The following is a 25,562-nucleotide window of genomic DNA, read 5'->3' on the forward strand; positions in this document are numbered from 1 at the left end:
TCCTTCGAACGGATTGAGTTTTCATTATTGGGTCGCCCCAATCGTCGGTGACAGTGGTGACACCGGGGAGTTGGTGGCGCCCCCCACGCCGCGAGGCAAGGCAATTTGTTGTGCCTTTTCGGAGCTGCTTGTTCCCGGAATACTCAGTCTGGCGGCCCCGAAGCCGGACGCCGAATCCGCCCCGTCAATGACAGCTCGGGCTTTATTAATCCAACCCGAGCGCGGGGAGAGTTCCGCCCGCGCCGCCGCGACCGTCGTCATGGTAACGACAAGGATCGGTTCCAGGTCGGGCCCGCGGCGACTTTGTTGCTCCAGCTGCTCCGCGCCTGCCGTTGGCTGCCGGGGCGGCATGCGACCGAGGGGCGCGATCCCGAGATCCATCTCGGCTCACGGACGGCGTGTCGCGGAGCCAGACGCCGCAGGTCGTGACCCCGGCTGGAGCTCGCCGCGCGCAGGCGCCAGCCGGCGGCGGCGAGTTCCGTCGTCACACGTGCATTCCAGGCGCCAGCTGGACCGAGCGTCGGGGCCGCGCGGCCGATGTTTGTGTTGTTCCCCGCTGCTTGATGGAAGACGTTCGGCCATTTCAATTGAATTACAATGTGAAATGCCCCGCGACTGGCGGAGTCGAACTGCATATGATGCATCTGTTTCTGCTACCGCCTGACTCCTTTCAGCCACATTCCTCGTCCAGTCCGATGACAATAAAACAAGCGTTGGCATTTTGTCGCTTTATTTGGTCGTCCAATACATGTGCAACACCCAGCGGGCTCGCCGAACTACAAATACCAATAAGCAGAAGCTAGTCGTCACACGCGCGCCAGTCACCTTCACCCGAGCTGATCAGCCCATCAACGGCACGCGTATGGCATCAGCGACGCATTCTAAACGTTAGCACACCGTGAATCAGACACAACGCCAGGGAATTCCGAACTACAACGAACGGCCCACAAAACCAAATACCTAACCAAACCCAGGTCAGAAGCCGGGGCGCAACACCGCGCTACGCAAAAGAACCGATAGAAACAAAACACCGGGCAGCGCGGCAGCCCCCAGGTCACCGGCAATACCGCCACAGGAGAGAAAACCATACAAAACAGCGCCGAAATCGCAGGCAGCTTTTGAGAAGATAACAGAGCGAGCGCGCCGTCGGTCGGCGCCGGCGGAACGCAAACAAACGCACAGAAGCGGCGGGCGGGGTGAGACCCGGCCGAATGCAGCATTGGACGATACCGAACACAAACGCCCGAGGGGAGACACTAGGCGGGCGGCGGGCGCGGCACGCCCGACCGGCAAGCGGCGCTGGGGCGGGCCGCGCGCCGCCGCCGCCGCCGCTACGCCGGTACCGGAGAAACGACGAACGCGTTAGCTGAAAACTACCTACGCTACACCTAGGACATCCAATGTTAGCCCGGGAGCTGTGCGGGGGAGGGGAGGGGCGCGGCGCGCGGTCGCCGCCGCCCCCGTACGAGGGCGAATCGGGACGTGTCGCGGCCGCAGACGCCGCGCGGCAATTTCGGCCGGCATTCTCCAGCCAACGCCGCTCCGGGCGATGAGTCGCCGAGGCCAAAACGGCGCACGGGCCCGATTCGCCCTCGTACGCGATCTACGGTGGGAGCCCAGTTCCAGTGTCATACAAAGGAGGTCGTCATCGAATGATGTCCAGTTGGGACGTGACACACGCAGAACACTGTCCACGGCGCGCGCAGCACTGCACGGCAATGGCGCGTGGCAAACGCCGACGCACTAACGTCGCCTATACAAAATACCGCTACACCGCAGCAGGGCACATATGCGCAGGCATACAATATCAAGTCGGTGTCGGCCCGGCCGCCGACCAGCGGTCCTCCCGGCACCGTGTCACCGGTGGGTGGAGGTCAGAGGCCGGCCGGGCCGCGCGGGGGCGGTCGGATCCGGACCAGACCCCGAGGCGGCCCGGCCGCGGCCGCCGGCTGAGTCGGCGCCCGGCCGACAGTCAGGTACACGCACGTGTACCGGTGCGTTTGTACTCGCTCAAAGACCCGAAAACGGCGCGACGGCGGCCGAGCTGCGGACCGCCTGCTGCCGTCCGGACCGGACCGGACCGGACCGGACGGCGGCGGGCGCCGAAGCCCGGCGCGGCCGGACGACTGCATACACAGACGGCACCGGTACACTAGGATTATGCCCTAAAGCTTATCAACGTGTTAACTGTACAGAGTAGAACGACGATACGAAGTGACGACAAAAATACGGCGTATTTTTCTGTTTGTTTCATTTGGTTTTTGGAGGTGTTTCTAAGAAACATCTGACAAAATATTTGACAAAATACTCCTTTCCGGAGACCTGTGGAATCAATCCCTTTCGGTCCGGTCCATTCCCTGAGCCCGCGTGGTCCGAGGCTCGCCGCCGGTTCGCACGGTCTACGCTAGATGTCTCTCGCGTCGTCGGCTCCGAGGGGAGCGCCGCGCTACGCCGCGCCACGTCGGCCGCCCAAAGTCAAGGTCGAATCAAAGTCAGCGGCGCGCCCGTCCGCCTCCCGAGATCTTGGCACGGCTCCAGCGCGAGCGCCGGCCACCGGCCGGCCAGACGCGAACGACGCTCCACGTGCGGAGACGTCGCGTCGCGCGGCGCGCTTGGAGCTCGCGGGCATGCTCGATGGGCACGTGACTTATTCGGGCGATGGGGCCCCGAGCGCCGCGGCACCCGAGGCAACGGGTGTCGGGGGAGGGGACCGGTGGGACGCGCAGGGCCCGTCGGCTGCGGGGCCGGGCACTCGGGTCGAAGAAGATGGCACGGTTCACTCTGGGGACGACACTCACGCATGCGACCACACACATAAAGACCGGCTGGCGATCATTGCGTCCGTGGCCGCGGCCGCTATGCTCACACAAACACGCACACGATATTTTTGTTCGTTTTTTTCGGCGACACGGCCACGGACGGAACGAGCGGCCGACCGGTCGCCAACGGGACCACAAATCACTACGGTCGACACCTAAGGCCACGCGGAAGCACGCTCGCACGCCACGCACAAGGAGAGGGAGGGTGGGGCGGCCGTCGGAGCGGCCCGGCGGCGCGCTGTCCAGCGGCGCCGGGCGCGCGGCTCCGGTCGACCAACAGCACGACACACGGACACGGACACGAGCACGGGCGCGGGCGCGGCGCGACCGGGCGGAGCCGGCGCGCCGCGCCGCCGGCGGCTGGTGCGAAACCGGGGAAGCCTGAGAGGGACTTGTGACGCGGCCGACCGCGGGCCGCAGCCCCGACCGGGGCCAGGGCCGCGTCGCGGTCGCGCCGCGAACACCTGAGTCGAATTTTGAATTTGAAACAACTCCTGAGGTGATTTCTGTTGACCTGAGTACAACTGTGCATCCGAATTGTCGTTCGCCGGTGAAACGGAGTCCTCGGCACAGCTACCGACACCGGCGAGACTGCGCCGCTGCAGGCCCCGGCGCCACCTGACGGTGTTCGGACGCGCCGCGGGGCGCGAGGCCCCTTCGGAGGCGCGCCCACCGGTCGGGCGCGGCGCCGGGACCCGGGTCGCTGCCGCCCAACAGCCGGGCTCCCTGCACGGACAGAATCAGCACCAAGAAACACACACAAAACGTGCCACCACCACCTAACCTAGCGTCACCCTTGGACCCAGACACCCGAAAACGACACTGCCGAGGAAGACGGAGCGGAGCGAAGCCGGCGCCTCCACCGAGCGCCGGCGCGCCGACACCGGACGCGTCGGGCCGACCCCGACCGGGCCGGGCGGCCCCCGCGCAGGTACTTGACGTTAACAACTGAGGCACGGACAAGCGAGCGGCCGCCGAGGCGCCGCCCCGAGGTAAGCATGCAGCGAGTGTTCCGTGGCGGCCGGCTTGCGCCCTCTCACTCCCAGGGGCGGGGCGGCCGGCGGCGCGCCGCCGGCCGCCCCCACAGCCAGACTGTCATTCCGCGGCTCGACGCGGCGCTCCCGCCTCGCTATGAGCCTCAGGCGATCTTTTTGTACTGGCACCGACGCCGTCCCAGCCGGCCGGCGGCGGAGACGCAGCGCCCACCGGGTCGCGGCCGAGCCTACACCGAGCCTACGCCCGACCGCGCCCAGCGGCACCAACAGCCAAATGATGCACGAACCAGACGATTTCGACAGCCGCCAGGGGGCGGCGGCGGGACGGGACCGGGCGGGCGCTGCGGCGCAGCCGAGCGGCCCGGGGTCGGCGGCTGGCGCCGGCCCCGGGCCGGCAGCGGCGGCGGCCGACGCCACCCGCCGCGCCCCGTCGCGCCCAGTCACAGCCCGTTTGACGCCGACCGCCGCCGGCGACGACGGCCGGCGCGAGGTCCGCAGCACAGCCAGACACGCGGGACGCACGCACGCCTGCTCGCACGCACGCGCGCACCAGGCAGCCGGAAGTACAGAAGCGAGAAATGCACGTGTCCCAAAAACCTACACACTAAGGGGAAGACGGTGATTTTTGGAGGTGATCAGCAGCACGGGTGCAGGAACTGAGAACGTGCTGTGTGACGCGCGCGCGCGCGGGGCGCATGAAGTAACAACGGCCTGCTCCTGACACAGAGTGCACTAGATAACTCTGGTAACTGAGACGGTCGGGTCTGCCGGGCGCACCGCGGGCAGACCCGGACGCAACGGAGGATCGGGGGCGAACAAGACGGAACAGCTGACCGCGGAATGACACCACACGCCGAAATGCACCATTGGATTCTATCGCAGGACGAATAAAGGCACGCAGGCAAGCAGAGCGCACGAACATTTCAACGGAGGCGAACGTCTCTCCTCGCCGCGCGCATTTAGACGGAGAGGCACGCGAGACCAAGCGGTCCAGCAACCATACAGACTCGCACTGAGACAAGAGACCCGCCGCTTGGCGCGGTACAGCGGCCACACACACGCACACAAACGCCTCCCGCGGCGAGCAGAGACGTTCCGCCAAGCCTTAACGCCTACCTTAATGCCGTTCGAATGGGACACGGTGGAACCGAACACGAACAGAAGCGAAATGCGAAGCGACCTTACGTCTAATCACAGCCGCCCTCGGCCGCGCCGAGGCTCGCGCTCGCACACGGCACAGCCACGCTCGCTCCACACTCGATGAGGTCAGGAAAAACGGCACAGATTGATAATCCAAACGTAGGCCGATACACACGGCAACGAAACCGCCCGACCCCGGCGGCGGCGGCGGCGGCGCGACGACCGCGACGCGCCGCCGCCGCCGGCCGCGGCCAGCACGCGGCCGGGCCGGCGCCGCCCGGGCGGCGGACCCGGCCCGGCCGCCGCTCGGCCGTTCTCTCTCGTGCGCGCTCGGCCGCCTACCCACTACCGCGTCACAGCCCGACTTGGGACGGCCGCGCCGGGCCGCCCGCCTCGCTCTCGCGCTCTCGCTCTCTCGCCGTCCGTTACACGTATGTATGGCTAGTGATGCCGTGCGCCGGCCGACGCGAGCCGGGCGCACGACCCGCGGCCGGCGGCCAGCGCGCGCCGGCCGGCCCGCTTTCCTCGCTTACACTCGACACAGACGCACCCAAGCACGCACACGCGCACGCGCACGCACGCTGGATGGAGCATCCACGGAGGCCTCCTTTGCGGACGGCTGCTACTGCGATACACGACGGAGAACGGCGACCTTAGCCTAGGGACGAACGACAGCGCACTGCTGTAGCTCTATGTACAGGGGCGTAGGGGCAGCGGGAGAGGTTGTGCGTGGAATATGCCCACCTGGGCAGATCGGACTACATGGGGGGGGGGGGGGGGGACGGGCCGGGTCGACCTGCGACGTCAAAGGTCGGCCGGCCGGCCGGCGCGCCGGACGCGCCGCCCGGGCCGAGAGATTTGGTAACTACCGTTCGCCGACGATACTCCCGCGAGGCACCGGCGCAGGCCTGGCGACCGTGCCCCGCGGGCAGGAGGTGGGGCCCGGGTGGCGGCCCGCCGCGCGCTCGGCGCGGTGGGGTGGGCTGGCAGGCTGCGGTAACTGAACGCCACAGGGGACGAGGAGGGGTGAGGGGGCGGCGCTCGCCGCGAGGTCACGATCCGGGGGAACAGCGTCAGGAAGACGGCGGCTGGAGACCACTCTACTGAGCTGAGTCGGTGGGCACTGGCCCCGAGCCGGCCGCGGCCGCCCGCCGCGCCGGCCCGTCGTCGGACCTTGGACGAAATCGATAACCTTGGCGGAGGTTGCTATGGTAACGCCGGCGGCGACGCGCTCGGCGCCGGTTGTCGGAGCCCGTGCTGCTGTGGGTTATCCGCCACCCCCCCTCCCCGTCCTCCCCGGAGATGGTTTCAGGCGACAGCGGAACACAACAATGTAACCCGAATCACCCGGAAATGAACTCATAAACCCAAATCACCCGGAACCCGGTCAAGCAATCGGGGCGCGCTTCCGAAATTTTTCATATCCCCCATTCTCTTTTCACGACAAAGGAAATCACCCCCATCGACCCACCCACCGTTAGGACGGGGTGGAGGTCCTGCCCCAACTCACCCGCATCCGCACTTTTTTCTCTGTCGTCAGTGTCCTTCACCACCACCACCAGGGTTCTGTACCCAATGTTTTTTATATCACTTCCCGTAGACCCCCCCCCCAAACGTGTTGCGTGCGCCAAACCAGATGGGTTCCCCTCGCACCGGGAAAATGACGCTTTTTGTTCATCACCCCACTATCGTTCCCTCAATCCCATCACGCTAAAAAAAAAACCGAAGCCGCAAAAAAACCGACATTAAAGACCCCTACCCGGGGATGGAGGGGCACGGGGCAGGGGGAGGGAGAGGGGCGGGGGGGGGGGGGGGGCGGGGAGCTGGAAGCCCGTGGCAGCCGGTGCCGATGTTGCAGGCAGTTAACGCCGCGGCGTAGTAAACAGAGCGGCGCGCCCATGGCACGCCTGACCTTGGCTCGACCGCAAGGGCGGCGGCGGCGGCCACGCGGGCCGCCGCCGCCCGGCGCCCAGGCGCGAATGTACAGCAGCGGACCCACCACCAAGGCACCGGGCAGCGCTGACTAGACTACCACACTACGACTATGACTGCCGCCACTCGGCACACGCCGCTCGTCGCACCACGCCGAGCACCGGGCGGGCGGGCGGGCGCCGGGCGGCCCGGCGTCCATCCGCCACGGGCCGGTGCGGGCGCCGGCAGCGCCCAGCGCCCGCACGCGGCCTGGACACAATTCGGGGTCGAGTGTGCGTGTGATGTGCGTGTCTGTGTGTGTGTGTGTGAGAGCGTCCTAACCAGCAGGACGGGGCGGGGCGGCCTGCAGTGCCGCGGCGCCCCGCCTGGCGGCAGCCGGCCGCGCTCTTCCATGCGGCGCCGGCCGGCGGGCGCAGCACCAACAGCTTGTACTACCTCAGGATGTTGTACTCCCTCCGTCCCCGCGCGGGGGACCGCCTCCACACGCGCGCTCTCGCGCATCACGAGAAAGCGCCCGCCGACCGGCGCGCGCCGTTGTACATATCTCAGCTGGGCCGCCTCTCGTTGAAGACACGGTTGTACGCGCGGCGCCGGCCCGCCCGCCACGAGATCTCGGCGGGGCCTGGCCTCCGGTCGTGACCCCGGGTCGCGACCCCAGGCCAGCGCCGGGGGAGGGGCGGTGCGGGGCCGGCGTCGCCGAAAGGCAAGCTATGTCGACCGACGGGCCACGCTTACAAGGAGCTGGTAATTTCGAGGACTAGAGTCAACAGCGGACATCAAACCACGATCAGGAGCGACTAGTCGGACGACAGACGATCAGAGCGATTGGTCAGACGACAGACGGATGTGCGCATGCTTGCAAAATCAAAGCCAGTCGGGTCACCGTGCATGCAATGAACGATGCCACCACCAGTCAACGTATTCCACACCGGACAGGTTCTGCTGCGAGATGCCGACACGGAAGCGCCAACAGCACCATGCTTGCATACGGAAACCGACCCTCACCCTGATCATTCAGCCCTTCCATCCCCCGCCGTACGGCACTGGCACACAATGAGGCCGCGTGAATATTACGAAAACGAAGACTAGGTCACGGCACCGCCGGGCGACGCCTGTGAAAAGATTAGAATTTCTGACTAAAATGCGTTCCTTGTTTATGAACTAGATCGACTCATACAGAAGGTTTGCTTCTTTCTTGGTGAGAAGACTGTACCGGGATTTTCGTTGCGTCGTGTTTTGGGTTTATTTTTTTATTATAACCTGCCGAGACGATTTGTGCTGCGGCAGAAGTTTTCAACTTTACTTGTTATTGTGTCATTTGTTACAAAAATATCTCGTCGCATGCAACTTCCACCCAGTCACTACCAACTAACCGGATTAATGTGGTGCTTTTTGTTGTTACGCTTACAAGGCTGCGGGCGGGCGGGGGCGGCGGAGTGGAAGATGCCACGCAGGCGCGCGGCGCAGGCACACACCCAGACAGTCCGCAGACACCGCCGGAAAGACGACTCGTCACCGCGCCGCGCCCGCCCGCCGTCGCGGCTGCTATGTACAGAGACCTTACGCTAGTCACAGCCGCTCGGGGGACCGGAGGCCGGGCGCCCGGGGCGGGGGCGAGGCGCCGCCAGCCGGGGCGCCTGGGCGCCCGGCGCCCGGCACTGCCGGCCGCGCGCCGCCGCCGCCGGGGGCGCGCGCGCACGGCCGGCACGCCGCCGCCCGGCGCCTCAGGTACTTTAGCGGGATCCACAGCGCTTCGCACAGCAGGAGCTTGTCGGCTCGGCTTACAGCTATCAGGTACGGCTCACACACCCACACCCACACAGGCACGGACAGGGTGTAGGCCTGCATCCGAGGCTTACGGTGATACGTCTGATTTCCGCACGCCCGGGGCATCTGTGGGCGGTGCGGTCAGCGATCGGCGACGCCAGCACAGCGCCCACAGATGCCCGCCCACCACGGGGACCGAAAGGGTGGCATCGACTGGCCAGCAAGCGGTCTACTGGCCACGGCGTCGACTCCGGCCGCTGCCGGCTGGCACAGCGCGCGCGCGCGCGCTCGCTCTCTCGCCCGGCGCCGCCGCACACCGCAGGACGGGCGGGAGGCCGGGGAGGCCGCCGGCTCTGGTCGGCGGCCCGAGACAAGGCGCCGGCCGCGGCCCCAGCTCACCTTACCCACTAGTTTGTACTTAATGCCTCCGACAGTCCCGCCAGCATCAGACACAGGGCGGGCCCGGCCACCACCGGCTGGAGCGTCCGAACGAACAGAGATCGGGGCGCATGGGCCGGCGGCCGGGCGGCGGCGCCCCGCCGCGGCCGGCACCGCCGGGGGCGAAGGCGGTCCCCCGCTCCCGATCGGCACCCACCGCGGCGGCACGCCGCACCACCACGACGGCCGACCGCTCTAGGCACGAGCCTTTCCGTCTTATGTACACTTACAGGGGGTTTTGGGAGGCGCTGGGACGGGCGCCACCTGAGCGCGGAGGTCGCGGTCTGCTCTTGAGACCGGTCGGCGTCGCGCCGGCCAAGTGACCGGCCGGGCGGGGGGGCGGGGGCCGGGGCCGGGGGACGGCCGACACCCGACTCAGACCTCACGCGTCAGGCCACGCTGGGCGCTTCGAACACGGCGCGACGAAGACGACGGTTAACGCGGCGGCGAACACGGCGCGAGCCTCGGACCACCTCAATCCCGTCTTATCACACGCCCCCTCCGGTGCGAGCCGCGCCGACCGAATGTCGACGCGGCCCGACTGGTTTAGTTTGGCAGGCCGGCACCAGGCTCGGCGGCGCCGGCCGGCCCCCGAAGGAGCGCGGCTGACGGCGCAGAGCCGGCGCCGGCCCGGCACAAGTGCAGAGAAAATACGCTTCTTTCTGTCGGCGTCACAAGACAAGTCACAAACACGCGCACGCACACGCACACACGCGCCGCACGCGACCTATGTACAAAAATACTGGCCGGCTGCGGGGCCTGCGCAAACTGCTGAAATCCAACGCAAAACTGATACATAACTTAACACCGAGACTAGGCAAAGCGCGGGCGCACCAAACAAAATCAACTAGTGTCAGTCCCGTCCAAAGGCCAAGCGGACGTGCCGCGGTGCGAGCGGGCGCCGACCGCGGTGGCGCGGCGGCCGGCGCCAGTCCGTCCTGGCGCCGGCACGCGGCCCGACCCGGCCCACCGCGCCATGCCGCGCCGTGCCGTGCCGTGCCGTGCCGTAACGTACCGATCGCGCAGCCGCCTTACGCTAGGTATCAAAACATAAAAAATCGAGCGCGTCTGCCGAGCGGTCGTGTCTCTGCGGCGGGCCCAGCCGGCCGGCCGGCCGGCCGGTCTGTCGATCTGTCCGCCGGTCGGCTGGCCGGCGGCTGCTGCGGCCGCCGCGGCTCGTCGGCGCCGCCGTCGGTCGGCCCCTGGCCGGGACTCTCACCTCGCTCGCCCACGCACACATTGACCTAGCCGGGAGGCCGGCATTACGCGGGCGGCTCGACGCGTTGGTAGAAGGAGAGCGCCTTCACGAAGTGGTTCTCCAGCGCCGTGCAGAACGGACAGCTCACCATGTGGCTGTAGTCCGAGAAAAAGTTGAGCCGCTGGTCGGGCGCGATCACCAGACACTCGCACTCGTTGCACTGCAACAGGAGACGGCGGGCGGTCAGACACACTGCAGTCGCCATGACACGACACGACCGAGAAAATGTAGGCACGACCAAGCAAGTGTAGTCGTGCAAAAGTACAGTTCATTTTTGACTGAAGTGGCGTACTTGGCATGTGTGTACAATGACAGCGCGCATGAAATTAACAAACCGACAGACATTTAGCATCCCGTAAGTAATAACACAACGGCAAATAAGCTATGAAATTAATAATTTCAACGGGCGGCAACATAAAGCAGCCTCCAATGGACCGTATCACCGCCAGCAAGGCCTGAACAAACCAATAAACATAACCACTGCCGCAAGACCGCCGATACAGCGTCCGCTATCGGTCGTGAGCCGGCCATCCTCTCCGGAGCGAGCGACCCCGATACGACATTAAAAATGACGCCGGTGATAGCACGACGCCGCAGCCTGGCCACCAAACGCCGACACAGGTGCACGCCGCGACGCCACCGCTTCGAGGGTGGGGGGGGGGGGGTCATTGACACTTGCCCTGACCCAGAGGCCTGGCTGCGCAACGGTGGAGCTCGGGGCAGCGCGGCCGACGGGCGCCGCGTCGGCCGTTCTCACCGGTCGACGTCGCAGTGGAAGGCCGCACTTTCGGCCCGGCCTTGGGCCGCCAGGGCGCGCGCGCGGGCCGTCCGGCCGCCCTCGGCGCGCCAAATCCGGCGGCCGCGGGGTAAAAAACCGCGCTGACCCACTTTCAGTTCATTCCCCGCGCGCGCCGGCGCCGGTGCACGCTTCATGACGCAACCTACCCCTCCCCAGCCCCCGCGCCAGGCCGGCCGAGGCGATGGCGCCCGACGAGCCACAGCCCGCGGCGGGGCGGGGGAGCGAGGAGCGACCGGGAGCGACGGCGCGGAGCCGGAGCCCGCGGCGCGGCAGGGCGGCAACGGCGGCCGGGGTCCGAGCCGGCTGTTACGGCCGCCGCCGCCGCCGCCGCCGCCGCTGATCGGCCAAATGTCAGCAGCCCGGCGCGCCGACCGAATGGGGGCACGTCGGTCCGTCGCCGACGGGGCGGCCGCCGGCGACGCGGAGCGCCATAGAAATCTCGTTAGTGATAAATGGTCGCGCCGGCGCGCTCTGACGAGATTTACTCCAACTCGCCGGGCGCCGCGGCAATTTACCGCGATGAGCCCATTGAGGTCTTTGAGCGGCGCCGGCAGCGACGAGAGAGCCCACCGGTCGCCTGGCAGAGGCGCTCCTATTAATTACGCCGGCGGCGCAGGCAGCAGGGAGAGCGGGCGCGCGCCGGCCGCCGCCGCCGGAGAGCAACAGGCCGAGGCCGGCCCCGCCCTGCCGCGCGCCCTGAATGGCCAATAAGCGACACAAAGAGGAACACGACCCCCAGGGCGGGGAGGGAGAGGCCCCGAGGCGGCGGCGGCGGTCGGTCGTGCGGACCAGCCACCGGCGGCGGCGGGGCGAGCCGCGGTCGCGCGGCCTTTGTCGCGCGGCGGCCGCCCTAATTGCCGGCGTAATTGGATTGTAACGCGGTGGAACGCCGGAGCGCGGCCGACCGCCGCGGCGCCGGGCACAGCGATAACGCGCCCGTTCCGGTCCAGCTGCACGGCACGCACGTATCAGGCCATCTCTCGGCCGCCGACAGGGTGTCAGCGGCGCAGTGGCGTCATGGGCGCGCCCAGCTCGACTCCCGGGCCGCGCGGGCACCGATGACCTGATGGTACACTGCCGGGCTCCACATGGGACCTTGCAACCGACTTCGCCGAGTCCCTATCTAGCTGTGAACGCAGCGACCAGTACGTTATCCATAATACCGCCTCCTGATTCCTAAAGAGACTGCAACTTGTGAAAAGCAACTGCAGGCATCTGCTAAAACCCGAACAGATAATGTTAACAACTAAGTTCATCTGGTCACCTTTACACCCATCGTCGGAAAGTGTGAAGCATATCGTTAAGGGACGCTGGAAAATCCCTGCCGTCGCACGCTTGAGTACCCGAGAGACTACTGGGTTCTCACCAATCTCACGATGCACTTCTCACTACAAGAGTCGGAGGGCGCCCGAGGTCACCGACCAAGGGTCAGCAAGGCGCGCGTGGCAGCGGCAGACGGCCAGGTCATCCACCCGCCGCCTCTCGCCGGCCATGGGACGAATATCGCGCCGAGAACAATGGCCAACACGGCCATTCACGCCGGCGGGTGAGGCAACACCGCGCCCGCGCCGGCCGGCGGGGCCACTTTTACCGGCCCCCGTGCCGGCCGCCGCCGGCGCCGGCGCCCGGCACGCGCGTCTCGAGCCGAGGCGCGCCGCACGCGCGTGCAAGACGCCTCCGCCGGCGCGTCCTGACGCAACAGTGACGGATCCTCGTCGATGACGTCACGACGGCTCGGGTCGTCGGTCGGCCCGGGCTCGCCTGTGGCGCGTCTTTGAGCTCGATGGCGGGCGCCAGCGCCGGGCGCCGCGGACGGCGCATCCGGCGGCGCACGGACAGACGGAGAGCGATCGCGACCCCCTCTCGTCACGCATGGGTTCCCGCGGGTCTCCGCGGCCCAGTTCGATCCGCGTGCGAGCCGTCCCGGCGCCGGTGGCCGCGGCAGCTGCGGCCGCCGGTAAACAAAGCGGCGCTGATCGGCGATGGCTCGAGTCTCGGGACGCCGCGGCCACCGGACCACACGCAGCCCATTACACGCGACTGGTAACAGCAGCGCCATTAGCATAATCGTAGGAGGCAGCGTCGTCAGCCGCGCAGCCGGGGAGGGCCGCGGCCGGCGCCGGCGCCGGCAGGTGCCGGCCGGCCCCGGCGGCGACCGCGCCGGGTCGCCGGCCTCAAACCAGGTCAAGACCGCGCCGGCGGGGTATGCACGCGGCGCGGCCGGCCGGTCGGGGGAGCAGGCGGCTCCAGCCAGCTGCGGCTGCGGTTTGCCGGACGGACGGACGGCCAGAAGGTTCTCTCTCCTGCACGCCGGCTGCAGACTCGGCCCGCGCGGTGCCCGCGAGCGTGCATGTCCCATCGGACAGAGGGGAAGCGCGGCGGAGGAGATGGGCAGAGCAACAGGGCGAGGAGCGAGAAACGGCGCAAAGAACAGGGGAGGAAAACACGATACAGCGACGTGAGGGGAACGGACAGACCAAACAAGAAAGCCGACACCAGGGCGTCGAAATGGGGACGAAGGGATGAGAGGGCTCCAGGCAAACAGAGCGGTAAAAAGACGGGTGCAAACAGACCCAAAATAACGCTCGCAGAGCAAACTCTCCCCTCCCCGTCATCTGACTGGACCAGCTCGCCCAGCACGCGCTCAGTCTCTTGCCGGCGGGCATGCCGGCGCAAACACCACCCGTCCGGCTCCTTCAATCAAACGGGGCCGCGGCCTTTCGAGCCCGCCAGCCGGCGACGGCACGTCAACACGCGGCGTCCGGCCCAAACAGCCGCCGGCGCGCGCGCACACACACACACGGCGCCGGTAAAAAGCGCGCCAATCGGCCGCGCGCCGGCCACAAGAAACGGCGCGAGATGCGGACGGCGACGGCGGCGTCGTTAGGCGGGATGACGGCGCGCCAGCTGGGGACGCCGAGACTAATGGCGCCCTGTGTCGGCGCGCCGCGAGCCGCCTCGCTGCCGGCCACACGTGGCGCGCCCGCCGGCCGACAGCGGCCACACGTGGCGCGGTCAGACGCCCACACGTGGCGCACGCGATGGCCGACGGCGGCCACCACCGCAGGCAGGAGGGCGGAACTTTACGGCCCGCGTCACTTCCACACTTCACACCCACTCGTCAAGATGCGCCAGCGTTGCATAATTGTTGAAGGTGTTCCGTTTGTCTGGATTCCCCCCCCCCCCCCGCGTACGATGCTACGGCCCGGCCAGCATTGTGTTATGCTTAACAACGGTACAGGCGACGCATTCTGGACCGTGAGTTCGCCACCGTCTCGGACACAAACACCGAAGCCCCCCCTCCCCGAACCCGCAACCGAATTTGGCCGCGCATTCGGGCTCCGGTAGACCGATGTGGCCATACGCGCGTCTGACCGGCAGCTTCGCCAGCCGCACCTTCAACCCGTGACGCCATCACGCGCCGCGTCGGGTGCACCGGCCCCTGACTGAGTGCCAAATAATGCGCGAACGCAGTCGCCGACGTTTTCCGCCCCCCCCGCCCCCTCCCCGCGCCGCCGGGCGGAGGCGGGGCGAGGCAGCCCCGCCCACCGGCCGGTCGGGCGGACCGTACCTTGAGTCGCTCTGTGCAGCAGGGCGTGGCGGCGAAGATGTCGAAAGTGTACATGGTGCCCAGGATGAGCTGGGAGCCGTCCCAGGGCTTGGCGCAGCACCGGCACCGCAGCCGTACCGTCCAGCCCTCCAGACAGCCCATGCACACGGCGGACAGGTACTGCACGCGGTTGTCGTACCGCACCTGCAACGAAGCGATGACGCACGGTCAGCTCAGGTCATGTCACACGCGTTAAGTTACCTGGGTCAGGGTAGAAGGTTCGGTGACTCAGGTCAGGGCAGGGCAAGTCATTTCGTCCCGTCAGGTCAGGTCGGGCCAGGGGTAGGGCACGCCATTTCGACACGTCAGACCAGGTCAGGTCAGGTAAGATGAGGTGAGATGAGGTAAGGTGAGGTGAGGTAAGGTAGGGTGAGATGAGGAGAGGCGAGGCGAGGTGAGGCGAGGCGAGGTGAGGTGAGGTGAGGTCAGGTCAGGTGAGGTGAGGTGAGATGAGATGAGGTGAGGACAGAGCAGGGTGGGGCAGGGCCGGTTTTGTAATGTCGGAGCGGACATCAGAGCAGGCGGCGGAGTGACCGCGATGAGCTAGAATAGCTGCGACGGCGACCAAACACAGCTGTGGCGCTATGTGCCCCGAGACGGCGCGCTCATGCACACAGCTGATGGCGCGCCGCTCTGGTGACATAGCCGCATGCCGCAGCCGTTTATACAGTGGCAGCCACAGTGCCAGTGAGCTTTGGGTGATCGATGACCACAGCTGCCGATACGCGCCAAACTAATATACAAAATGACAAATACAATCATGCCGTAAGGGCTTCTTACACTGCGCACGACGTACTGGGACAAGAGAACTGAATCCAGACGAGTTCTCTCCCTGTTGCGAGCCGCCAGCCGCGCTGTCTGCCCCCGCATGGCCCACTAAGCAAGACACGGAGCTTAGCGACCACACACGCACGTCTTCCCCTGGCACTTTCCCGCTGGCAGAGAGACGAACAGCGTCCTCGCGCGCGTCACGCCGATCCAACGCCGGACGGGCAGGTGGCACACGAGGAGCGTCGCGTCCACGGCATGCCAGCAATGCCAGCGCGCGCGTCTCGTCCCGGCCCGGGCCGGCCGGGCTTCGGACGCCCGGCCCGGGCCGCCGGCGAGAGCGGGACGCCGCCGGCCGGCCGGCCACCGCGCGTTCATCCGGGCCCGGCCGACGGGCGACAGGCGCACAAAGCCGCCGGGGTCCCGGCGAGGGCCGCCGGACCGGCGCCGCGCGGCCGACACCCGAGAGGCCGCGCGCCTGTCCGATCAACAATCAGCCGGGCGACGCTAAATAACCGGGCCGGGCCGGCGCGCGGCAGATAGTCGGCTTCGGCCGGCGCCGAACCGGTCGCCGTATTTCAGCGGCTTTGGAGCGCAGCAGGGCGCGCCAAGGTTGGACGTGCCCGCCGGCCGTCATGAGAACCCATTACGCTGTCGGCGGGCCGTGGCGCGGCGCCGTTCGGTTCCAGCCCGGTGGCCGGCGGGCGACGGCGCGCGGACGTGCGCCGCACGCGAGACGTGCCGTGGCGCACGTCCTCGTGACGCGCGCGCACGCCACGGCGACGCGTCCGATCCCGGCGGCCACGCGGGCGGTCCAGCTTGCAGGCAACGAAAGCAAACACGGGCGGCGTGAGTTGCGAGAAGCCGCCGCACTCGGCATGAAGTGGAGGTAGGCCAGCACACAGGCCCTGTCGCCGCGCGGCCGCCAGATACGCCTCGAGCCGGACAACTCGCTGCGTCGTCCTCTGTCAGTCGGCCCCCTGTAAACATCTGCCACTGCTCCCCGCTGGCAGCGGCCGTGTAAACCCTGCCGGGGCGACACTGCATGTCCTCGGAGATTCCCACGTCACGGGCCGCGGAGGCAGGGGCGGCCCGAGCGCGCGGGGCCGACCGGCGCCGGCCGACTGGAGGCGCGACGCCCACCCCGGACCGGACCAGACCGGACTGGACCATGTCACTAGGGGTCGCCAAGTGTCGCTAGGGGTTGCTAGGGGTCGTCCAGCGGGCGCCAGTCCCGGACAGGGCACCGACAGCGGTCGGGCAGCGGCGGTGCCGCCCACCGGTCGGCAGAATTTCGGTCAATATTTACACGAGTCGGGGCGCGATCCACCCGGCGCGCGGCCCCCGAGCGCGCCGGCCAACGGCGCACTTGGTCGCCGCGGCGGCGGCGTGCCAGGGGCGCGGTAAACACGAACCAGCCGGCCCGGCCCGCCAGCTGGTGCGGGATATGGCGGCTGCAGTCACCGGTGGCCCCTCGTAGCCAGGCGGCCCGCTGCCGTAACTAAGCGGCCTGCTGCCACCGCTCCCTTCTGAGGCGTCATCGGCCCGGCCGACAGCCTTCAGCTACCACAGGTCCGTCACACCGGCCGGCATCCAGCCCAGTAACCGGCGGCCGGCCGGCCGGCGGTCTATGGCGGAGGCGGTCTAAGGCGCATTTACGGCGCGGCCGTTTTTACCGGCCGTCGGCTGTTTTGTCGGGCCGTCTGCAGTCGGCCGACCTTCGTGTTCCATTAGTGCGTGTGTACCTGCCGGGTCGAGTCGGGCCGAGCTGGGCCGAGCTGGGCCGGGCCGGGCCGGGCCGGGCCGAGCCGGCCAACGGCGTAACGTCGCTCGGCAGCGGAGGGTGGAGCGGGGGTGGGGGGTGGGGGGGGGGGGGAGGCAACAGGCCCCGACTCGCTTGGCCGGACCCGAGCACGGCGTGCACAGTCGTGCACAGCCGTGCAGACGGCCGGCCGAGCCTGTTTGCCGGCCGTGCAGCCGGCTGCTGACCGCAGAGCCGATAGTGGCTATCGCCAAGGCCGGCGACAGCGGCGGCCCCCGGCAGGGCAGCAGACATCTGCGACCGAGAGCGGCTCGCCTCGGGACGTGCACTGGTCGGCCGCAGGCGGCCGCTCCGACCATGCCGTCGCCGATGCCGCAGATCATCACGCCATCATCACACCGGCACCGTGCTGTGCATCATGGTGGCGATGCCAGGCGGTGCGCGATGGTCGAAAGTGATGATTGTCAACGTGATGACGGCGATGATGACGACCAAACACAGCAGCGGGGTACACTCGACGCCCCCGACCACGGCGCCTCCTCACCTGTACGCAGGCCCGCGAGTGCTGTCTCGGTCCGATGAAGAACGTGCCGTCGATGATGGGGTAGCGGTCGTAAACGACGAGCGAGTCGCCGCAGATGACGCAGAAGGTGCGACACATGCGCGCCGAGGCGAGCGACGACAGCAGGAAACACCGGGTGTCGTCGTTGCCCTGGGAGCCCTCGTCCTCCATCTGCGGAGACGGCGGCGGTCAGTAAGGGGACGGTTCGGCAGGCCAGCGTTAGAGCGCGCTGTTTTCATGCAAGTTGCAGCGCCACACCCAAGTTTGTTAGGCTCATCGCATGTCGTCGTCACCCACATGGCTGAATAATACAAACAGGAAACTGACCAAACATATCGCATGACGGGACCCGCCGCTGCCCAGCAGGCAATGTCAACAACGCCTCCCAGCGGAGCAGGGAAGTGTCATTTGCGGATGCAGACTACGGTGCGACGCCAGCGGGGCGCGTGCGTCACCTAACCACCAGAAAAGGGGCCAATTTTCCCAGAAAGGCCGCCCATTCCAGCGAACCCTGGGCGCGTTCCAAGATTGCGCGACCGTTGTTCTGCCGGCAGGCATGACCGCTTCCGGCACCCGGCTGAGTGCAGCAGCTGGTGGCGGCGGGAGGGCCGCCGTCCCGTCCGGCCCGGCCCGGCACGACCCCGCGTCACGCGAGCGGCCGCCGATGTCGGTCAGCGCCGCACCTGCGCAGCCGCCGCTGACGTCAGCCGTCCGGCGGCGTGCTGACCCGGCCCGCGGCCCGCGACCCCGCGCCGCCGCCGCCGCTGCGCAGTCAGCGCGCTCGGTCAGCGGCGCCGCCGCACGGCTGACGTCAGGCCGGCAGCAGGCAGGGGCGACGCCAGGCACTGGACTGGGTGGAGCATGCGCCGCCGGACGGCTGACGCCACGCCGGCGGCAGCAGGGGCGGCGCCAGGCACTGGACTGGGTGGAGCATGCGCCGCCGGACGGCTGACGCCACGCCGGCGGCAGCAGGGGCGGTGCCAGGCATCGGACTGGGCGGAGCGGGCGCCGGGCGGCAGACACCACGCCGGCTGAGCGGCAGGGGCGGTGTCAGGCACTGGACTAAGTGAGGCGGCGCTACATTGGTCTCCCCCGCGCAACACCACCGGCATAGTTTGTCGATGGGAAAATCGGCAACACGTAACCATGATCGCCAAGATGCGATACGTGCTTTTGACCTCAGAGGCAGAGACCAACCAACGAGAAGGAAGCCAGTCCCTGTCGCCCCACAAACTGAGGGCGCGCCCAGCTCAACTCAGGATCATTCCACAGCGCTACCGAAACCCACAAAAAAGACAAACGTGGCCCGCAAACCAAGACGGCAGAGTCGGCCTTCAGCGCGACCGACTGGCTGAACCGGAGCGCGACAAGCGGCTCAGGACGCGTGCAAGAAAGCGGGCCGTCCACGGCTGGCGACGTCGCTCGTGGCACGAGACGAGCCGCCGCCGCCGCGCCGCCGCGTCGGCGCGCGGAGGGCAGCCGACCGCAGATCAATATCCAGCCTCTACCGGGTTACAACAGCCCGAGCGGCGCAGCGAGCGCACGAGGCGACAGCCCGATCCGGAAAAAATCAATCTGCAAGCCACCTCAGCTCGCCGCCGCCGCCGCCTTCGTCACAACCACTCCCACAGGGCTCTGCCGGGGATGACGGAGGCGGAGCGCACGCGGCACCTCCGGCACCTCGGCCTTCCCTCGGCGACGGCTCTTAATCGCAACGATCAACAAACCCATTACATTTAAGTACTCGCGAGAAGGGTTCGGATCCCCGAAATGGCATGAAATCTGTCCACAGGGATCGGCGCGCACGCCTTCCCCCGTGGCGTGACTAATGAGACAGCAACACGGGCGGGGCGATGGGGAGGGGCTGGCGCAGACACAACAAAACCCTCCACGTTGCGCGCGGGGAGGGGCGGGGCGGCAGCGGGAGGGGGGGGGGGGGACGCATGGCCCGCAGTCGTGGCCGCCATGCTCCAAAACACCCACTCAGCGGCGAGGCCGCCGCCGGCGGAGGCCCGGGGCGGGGGCGCCGCCCAGCCGCTGTCACGAGCCAACGCCCAAGCTCAGCACAAACTCGACGCCTGGGACTGTGGCGCTCCCCCCCCCCCCCCCCCCCCCACTCCGCCGCCGCAGTTCCGCACGAGGCCGCACGGGCCTGCGCGGAGCCCTGCACGGTCCGCGCGGCCGCGGCCAGCCCCGGGGAGGGGGTGGGGGCGGGGCGTCGTGCAGTCCGAGCGCGCTGCGCCGTCCGGCATGCAACATGTGAGCAACTGCGCGGCGCGCTGACCTTCACGCGACCTCTGGCCGGCCGCGTTTTTAAACCGGCCGGCCGCGGCAGCTATCGCAGATTAAACACGGCTCTGAGTGAGTCACGCGGTAGTGGGCCGACGCAAATAAGACGCCACACCGCGCAGGGGGGGGGGGGGCGGGGGAGGGGGAGGGGCGCCGCGACGGACGGGGGGCGGCAGCGGACGTCCGCTGCCGCCTCCGGTCAGCAGCACCTCCCCAGTGGCTGGCAGCCGGGGGGAGGGGGAGGGGGGGAGGCCGAGGGGGCGCGGCTACAGTCACGCTGAAGCGTCAGACTTGTTGTGGCGGAAACAGTGAGGGCTCGAGGGGCTTCAGACCAGAGTCTAGTGAGTTGTGGCATGAATCTCACCCAAAAGACGTCAGTCATGACGGCCAAAACGATCGACGCTGAAGCGAGGCGGAAGCTTAATAACAGTCTGGAACTAGGGGCTCGGTGATCTGACTGATGCAGGCGGTACGTCAACACGCTTCACATAAGAGAGCCGGACGTTTCCACATCCGAATCTGGTTTGGGCTGATTGAGTTAAGATGACCCAACATCACAAGCCGTCCACAGTGAGTGTCCCGAAATTAGCCGGTGTTGAGCAGACCCCCTGGGCTGAGTTACGAACGCACGGGACGCCAAGTAACACACCGAAAGCCCGCCATGACGCGTGATCTATACTGCAATCCAACTCCTTGGTCATTCTCACGAGAATTTTCAAACACGCTTGATCGAAAAATCCACAAAGGATACCAAACCTCAGCTTGCTCATGGTGACAGGGAAGCGAGGAAACGAGAGGAAAGGACGAACCACGACTTCTCCCCGCCACGCCGGACCGGAGGCACGCCGGCCTAGCAACCGCCGACGGCTCTCAACCGACGCCTGTTTGTCGGACGCTCTCGTGCCGGCGACAATTTATGTCGGGAAGGGGACGGGGGGGGGGGGAGGGGTGAAAATAGAGCACATTTCCTGCGGCCGGCCCGCCGGCACACAAAGGAACATTAAACGCACGGTGGAACCAAGAGGCTCCGCTCCGCACAAAGGAGCGCGGACGGCAGCGCTGCTGGACACCCGCCGCCGCCGCCGGCGCCCGGCCGCCGCCCGACCCAAATAGCGATCAGGCTGCGTGGGCTCTGGGCTCTGGGCACCGCGCGACCGCGCGCCGCACCGCCGCCGCGCCGGCTGCGGCGCCAGCCAACGCGCCCGCTGCCAAATTAAACCCAGGCATCGCGGCGGGGCACGGGCATGGCAGGACATTAATCTGCGGCCCGCGGTGAAATAGGGCGGCGTGGGGAGTACATCACCGCCGCTGTCTGCTGCAGCCCTTCCACAAAGACCCCGGCGCACAAGTGTTCCACACCGGTGGCAGACGGTGCCAGCGCGCCTTTCGACGGACTACCGTGTCACCTCAGCTCAGGGGTGATGACACGGCTACGGTGCGGACGTGACAACGAAATGCCCGCTGGCATTTGGAGCGATCAGAAATTATTCAAAATTGTTCCTTATATCGGTTTTGGAGTGCGCCGACTGCTGAGGTCGTCTTGCGACGAGTTTTGTTATAAATACTGAGACCTTACGTTCAATATGAAAACACGTTTTAATTCATATTCGACGTGCTTGCGACGCAGACCCGGTTCCGGGATCTCCCTTGCAACTCCTCATATGCCACTCAAACCTGCACCACTTGCGCCCACGACTGACCCGGGCAGCGCCCCCAATTCCTCGCGCTATTCATCAACGTGCGGCACCACTCCTTCATCGCCACGCCGGCTCCGGATCCAAGTTTTCGCATTACCGCGTCGTCCGCGACGTCACGAGCAGGGCGGCGCCGCGTCGGTGCCGACGGGTCGCCGCCAGCGGCCGGCTCGGCGCTATTTGCGTCGCGGCCGCGTGTGCGCGGATCGACCGATGCTGGCATTGGCGGCCGCCGAAGGGCGCCGGCCGCCACCAAAGGCCAGGGCTACTGGCGGCCGGGCCCCGTGCCAGAGGACGGCCCCACGCTTCCGGGGATCGGCAGACGCGATGGCGGCGTGGGAGCGGCGCCGGCGACACCGGCTCGGTGGGGTGGGGGGCTGAGGGACAGGCGACCTGGCCCCAGTGAGGCGTTTTCGGACTCATCCACAACAAAAGGTGTAATGGGGAGCAGGGCCGTTCAATAGCGCATCCTCGGCATCAGCCTAGTCGCGGGTGCCGCGCCTTACAGAACAATAGGTGCTGAAATATGGTTCATTGCTTCGGGTGAACCAGCCTGCAGCGAACAACCCTATTGTTGTAATGAAAACCGTGCGCCAACAAGATTCCACTGCCCCAAAATAGCTTTCGAAAAGTGTCTGCCCCGGGCTGCCGTGCTGGCAACACCCATCAGACGCTCAGTCAACCAACACGCGCCCCGGTATCGCGTACACACGGCCATTATTTATCGAGCGGCAGCTAGGTCCCCTCGCGCCCCCCACGGGCGCTGGGCTTGGCCGGCGGCCGGCCCCGCCTATCGATTCGGCGGCTCCCGAAATGACCTTGGCCGTGGCTCAAGGACAAACTACGCAGCGAGACGCGAACGGCTGGCAGACGGCGCCGCGGGGCACGGCGCAACCCGGAAAACGAAGCCAGCTGGCGCCGTATTTCCGCAGAGGAATTGAAGCAGCCTTGAATAAATGGCAACGAAAAACAGCATCGAAATAGGCCAGGACTTGATAGGAAGGGCAGTGAAGGAAAACAAGTCAAGACACCAGACGAGCACAAATGTCGCAAAACTTACCTTGATGTGATACGAGTTGATTTTGTGCTTTGGTAGGATGTTGAAGGAGCTGAAATCTGCTCGGCGGGCGAAAATTCCATTTCCTCCAGAATTGTGCCTGCATAGGGAACGACTAAGTGAGGAATATGTTGCGACATGCCCACGTAAATGCGCATATCAGAGCAAAATCCAACCAAACAAGACAGTGTATTGACACTCCGGACCTTTTGAGGAATGCAGTGGTATGACCAAACAACAGCGGTTTACAGGACACTTAACAAAGACCCAGGCGGCTGAACACAGTCCTTCCATAGCGAAACGCTTAGAACCAACTGGAGCAAGAAAATTCGCGTTTGATCACTAAGAATGTAAAAATCCATCACAGGCACGGATATTATTACATGCCATTTGATATGAGAAGTTCATAAACACTCACCTAAGGCGTTCTGCGAAGAACTCGTTCTTTGGATTGGATCTCTTGCGCACCGCTTGATAATGTTGGGGACTGTGTGGCGACTCTGACCCAGACGATGGCGGGGATGATCCAGTAGACCCCAAGCTGTTCGCTCGTGATCTGCCGTTACATCCAATAGCCGGCGTCTGGATGGTCAGAGTTAGCACAGGCTTGTTGCTTTTGTTATGCTTCTTGCGCCTCTTGGTGTTGTCTTCATCGCCTGTTTTCGCGGCGTTTACCCAGTCGAGATCTTTTTTCAAATGCCCTCTGCCGCAACGGCAGCCACAGGCCTTAAAAGCGAGGTCGTACCCTTTCTTCGTCCACAAATTTTGATGACGCTGTTTTTCAGACCACGACCGTGCGCGTCCACAGGACTTGAGGTATGTCAGAACGCTCTCTTCCCAGTTATCAAAACACTGCCGGTGCATATACCCCGAGAAAGGGCACTGTTCGTTGTTGCATAGCACCTTGCTGACACCCGTGCGATCTTGAGGATTCAGGGCGACATCGGGTGTCAGGCAGCCGTTCGGCACACAGCAAAGCGTCGACTCGAAGTTCTGGTTCTCAATGGTGGCTGGGTCTAGCCTCTGCTGGTGGCCAATCACCAATGCGACTTGGTTGCGACGATTATGCGGCATCTTCCCTCTCACACTGGATCATGCACACCTCACAGCCAAAGTTCCAACTGCCTCCAACAGTCCTCTTCACATCGTCCCGCCCTTCTCGCCCCAACGCCTCTTCCCCGACTAGCGGCCGAGGCGACCGGCCTCCCTGTTTTGATTCAGCCGAGGCGCGGTCTGGCGCGGCCCGCCATGCGCGGCCCACCGTAAATGCAACGCGCCACGCGATTGGCTGGCGCGCCGATGATTTTAAGACCACGTGAGGTTTGTCCTTGAACGCTTGCCAGCGCTTTACGAGAGGGAAATAAATTTACAACTGGGGGGAGGGGGTTCTATCAGCGAGGCACGGGTCCAGGCGTTGAATGACGCTTGTGTAGCCGGGTTGTGCGCCATGTGCGCTGCAGAAAACGTAGCCTTGAGCCCGGCGTCTGCCATCGATCGCCCCACGTCGCCTGGCGCGGCTCGGGACACACGTGGCCGGGGCGAAGAACAAAGAAACGGCGGTCGCCGAGGCCCATTTGAGAAGCAGCTCATGAGATGTTCGCAAGCTGACATCGGTTAACTAAGGTGATGGATGCAAGCAACATCGGACGAAAGCTTAAGCGAAATAATGCTCATAGCAGCAAAATGCTGGCCGGCGGTCAGCCTCATGAGATAGATGTCGAAATCAAACATCGGTTGACACAATGTGGTAAACGCAGACGACATCGGATAAAAGCTTCAGCGAAATGATGCTGCTAATGCTGAAATAATGTTGCTAATAAAGCTCATAGCTAGAAGCATAATGCTGGCCGGCAGTTAGCCTCATGAGATAGACGTTCGAAATCAAACATCGGTTGACATAAGGTGGTAAATGCAGACGACATCGGATTAAAGCGTTAGCGAAGTAATGCTGCCAGCTAGAAGCATGATGCTAGACAGCAATCACTTGGTTCAAACCATTCTATAGTTTTTATGTAACCGTCGAAGTTTTGCCACCCTGGCACACGATTTGAGAAATTAACTACGACAAAATATGTGCGGTGAAAATCGACAAGCAAGTAACTATGTATATCGCAGCGCAATATTTAGACTCGACCCAAATGGGGACTAGGTTCGAGCGCGACCTGGCCCAACAACTTCCGTGTTCTGTCAAAAAGCAGGATGGCCCTTGTAGTAAATTACGCAATTTTGTAGTAACCAGGCCAAACTTCCGCGGTTATACCCCCGAAAGATAGGATAAACGATTCGACTCCGACACAAGTGTGTCCAACCAGGGAGACGTGGGAAAACCGCAAAAAGTAAGAAGTTAAAAAAATTTAAAATTTTCATTAAAAAAAGAAAAAAGTCTTGTTTTGCATTACCTTACGGCAAATGTTAATCTGACAAGAAAAGCAGATCGGCCGCGGACGACCTGGCCCATTTTATCCCTACGTCCATGCCCAACTGGGGTTTGCTTGATTCTGCACGAGTACATATCATGGTCAAGTACAATCACGTAAGTCTAGTCGACCAGCACACATCAAGGGACGATGTGCATGAGCTTGAGATGTTAATGGCGTAGTTAGATGCCGGTAATTTTAGTATTGCTTAGCCATCACTGTACCTCATCGCTCAATAATGACACATAGATCTAA

The 25,562-nt window shown here is 65.4% G+C and overlaps 1 protein-coding gene across 1 annotated transcript; it reads right to left on the minus strand.

The window, feature by feature from the left end:
• Positions 1 to 9,947: 9,947 nt before the first annotated feature.
• Positions 9,948 to 24,092, minus strand: LOC119102316 (headcase protein). Its single transcript, XM_037225683.1, has 5 exons — positions 23,309 to 24,092; positions 22,894 to 22,990; positions 17,833 to 18,021; positions 14,720 to 14,902; positions 9,948 to 10,509 (listed from the first exon to the last, which is right to left on the minus strand). Exons 1-5 carry the CDS (start codon positions 23,962 to 23,964, stop codon positions 10,354 to 10,356), a joined length of 1,281 nt encoding a protein of 426 aa, XP_037081578.1. The 5' UTR covers positions 23,965 to 24,092; the 3' UTR covers positions 9,948 to 10,353.
• Positions 24,093 to 25,562: the final 1,470 nt, after the last annotated feature.

Source organism: Pollicipes pollicipes, unplaced genomic scaffold, assembly GCF_011947565.3.
Source record: "Pollicipes pollicipes isolate AB1234 unplaced genomic scaffold, Ppol_2.1 Scaffold_5724;HRSCAF=6776_pilon_pilon_pilon, whole genome shotgun sequence".
In the NCBI taxonomy this organism is placed as follows: Eukaryota; Metazoa; Arthropoda; class Thecostraca; order Pollicipedomorpha; family Pollicipedidae; genus Pollicipes; species Pollicipes pollicipes.

What these genes read in the sequence shown, in the direction of transcription:
- LOC119102316 (XM_037225683.1), bottom strand. Translation starts at nt 23,964, where the DNA reads ATGCCGCATAATCGTCGCAACCAAGTCGCATTGGTGATTGGCCACCAG. An exon ending in ACTCGCGGGCCTGCGTACAG is followed by an intron (nt 14,903 to 17,832) that starts GTGAGGAGGCGC and finishes GCTTCGTTGCAG; the next exon opens with GTGCGGTACGACAACCGCGT. An exon ending in GCTGCACAGAGCGACTCAAG is followed by an intron (nt 10,510 to 14,719) that starts GTACGGTCCGCC and finishes CTCCTGTTGCAG; the next exon opens with TGCAACGAGTGCGAGTGTCT.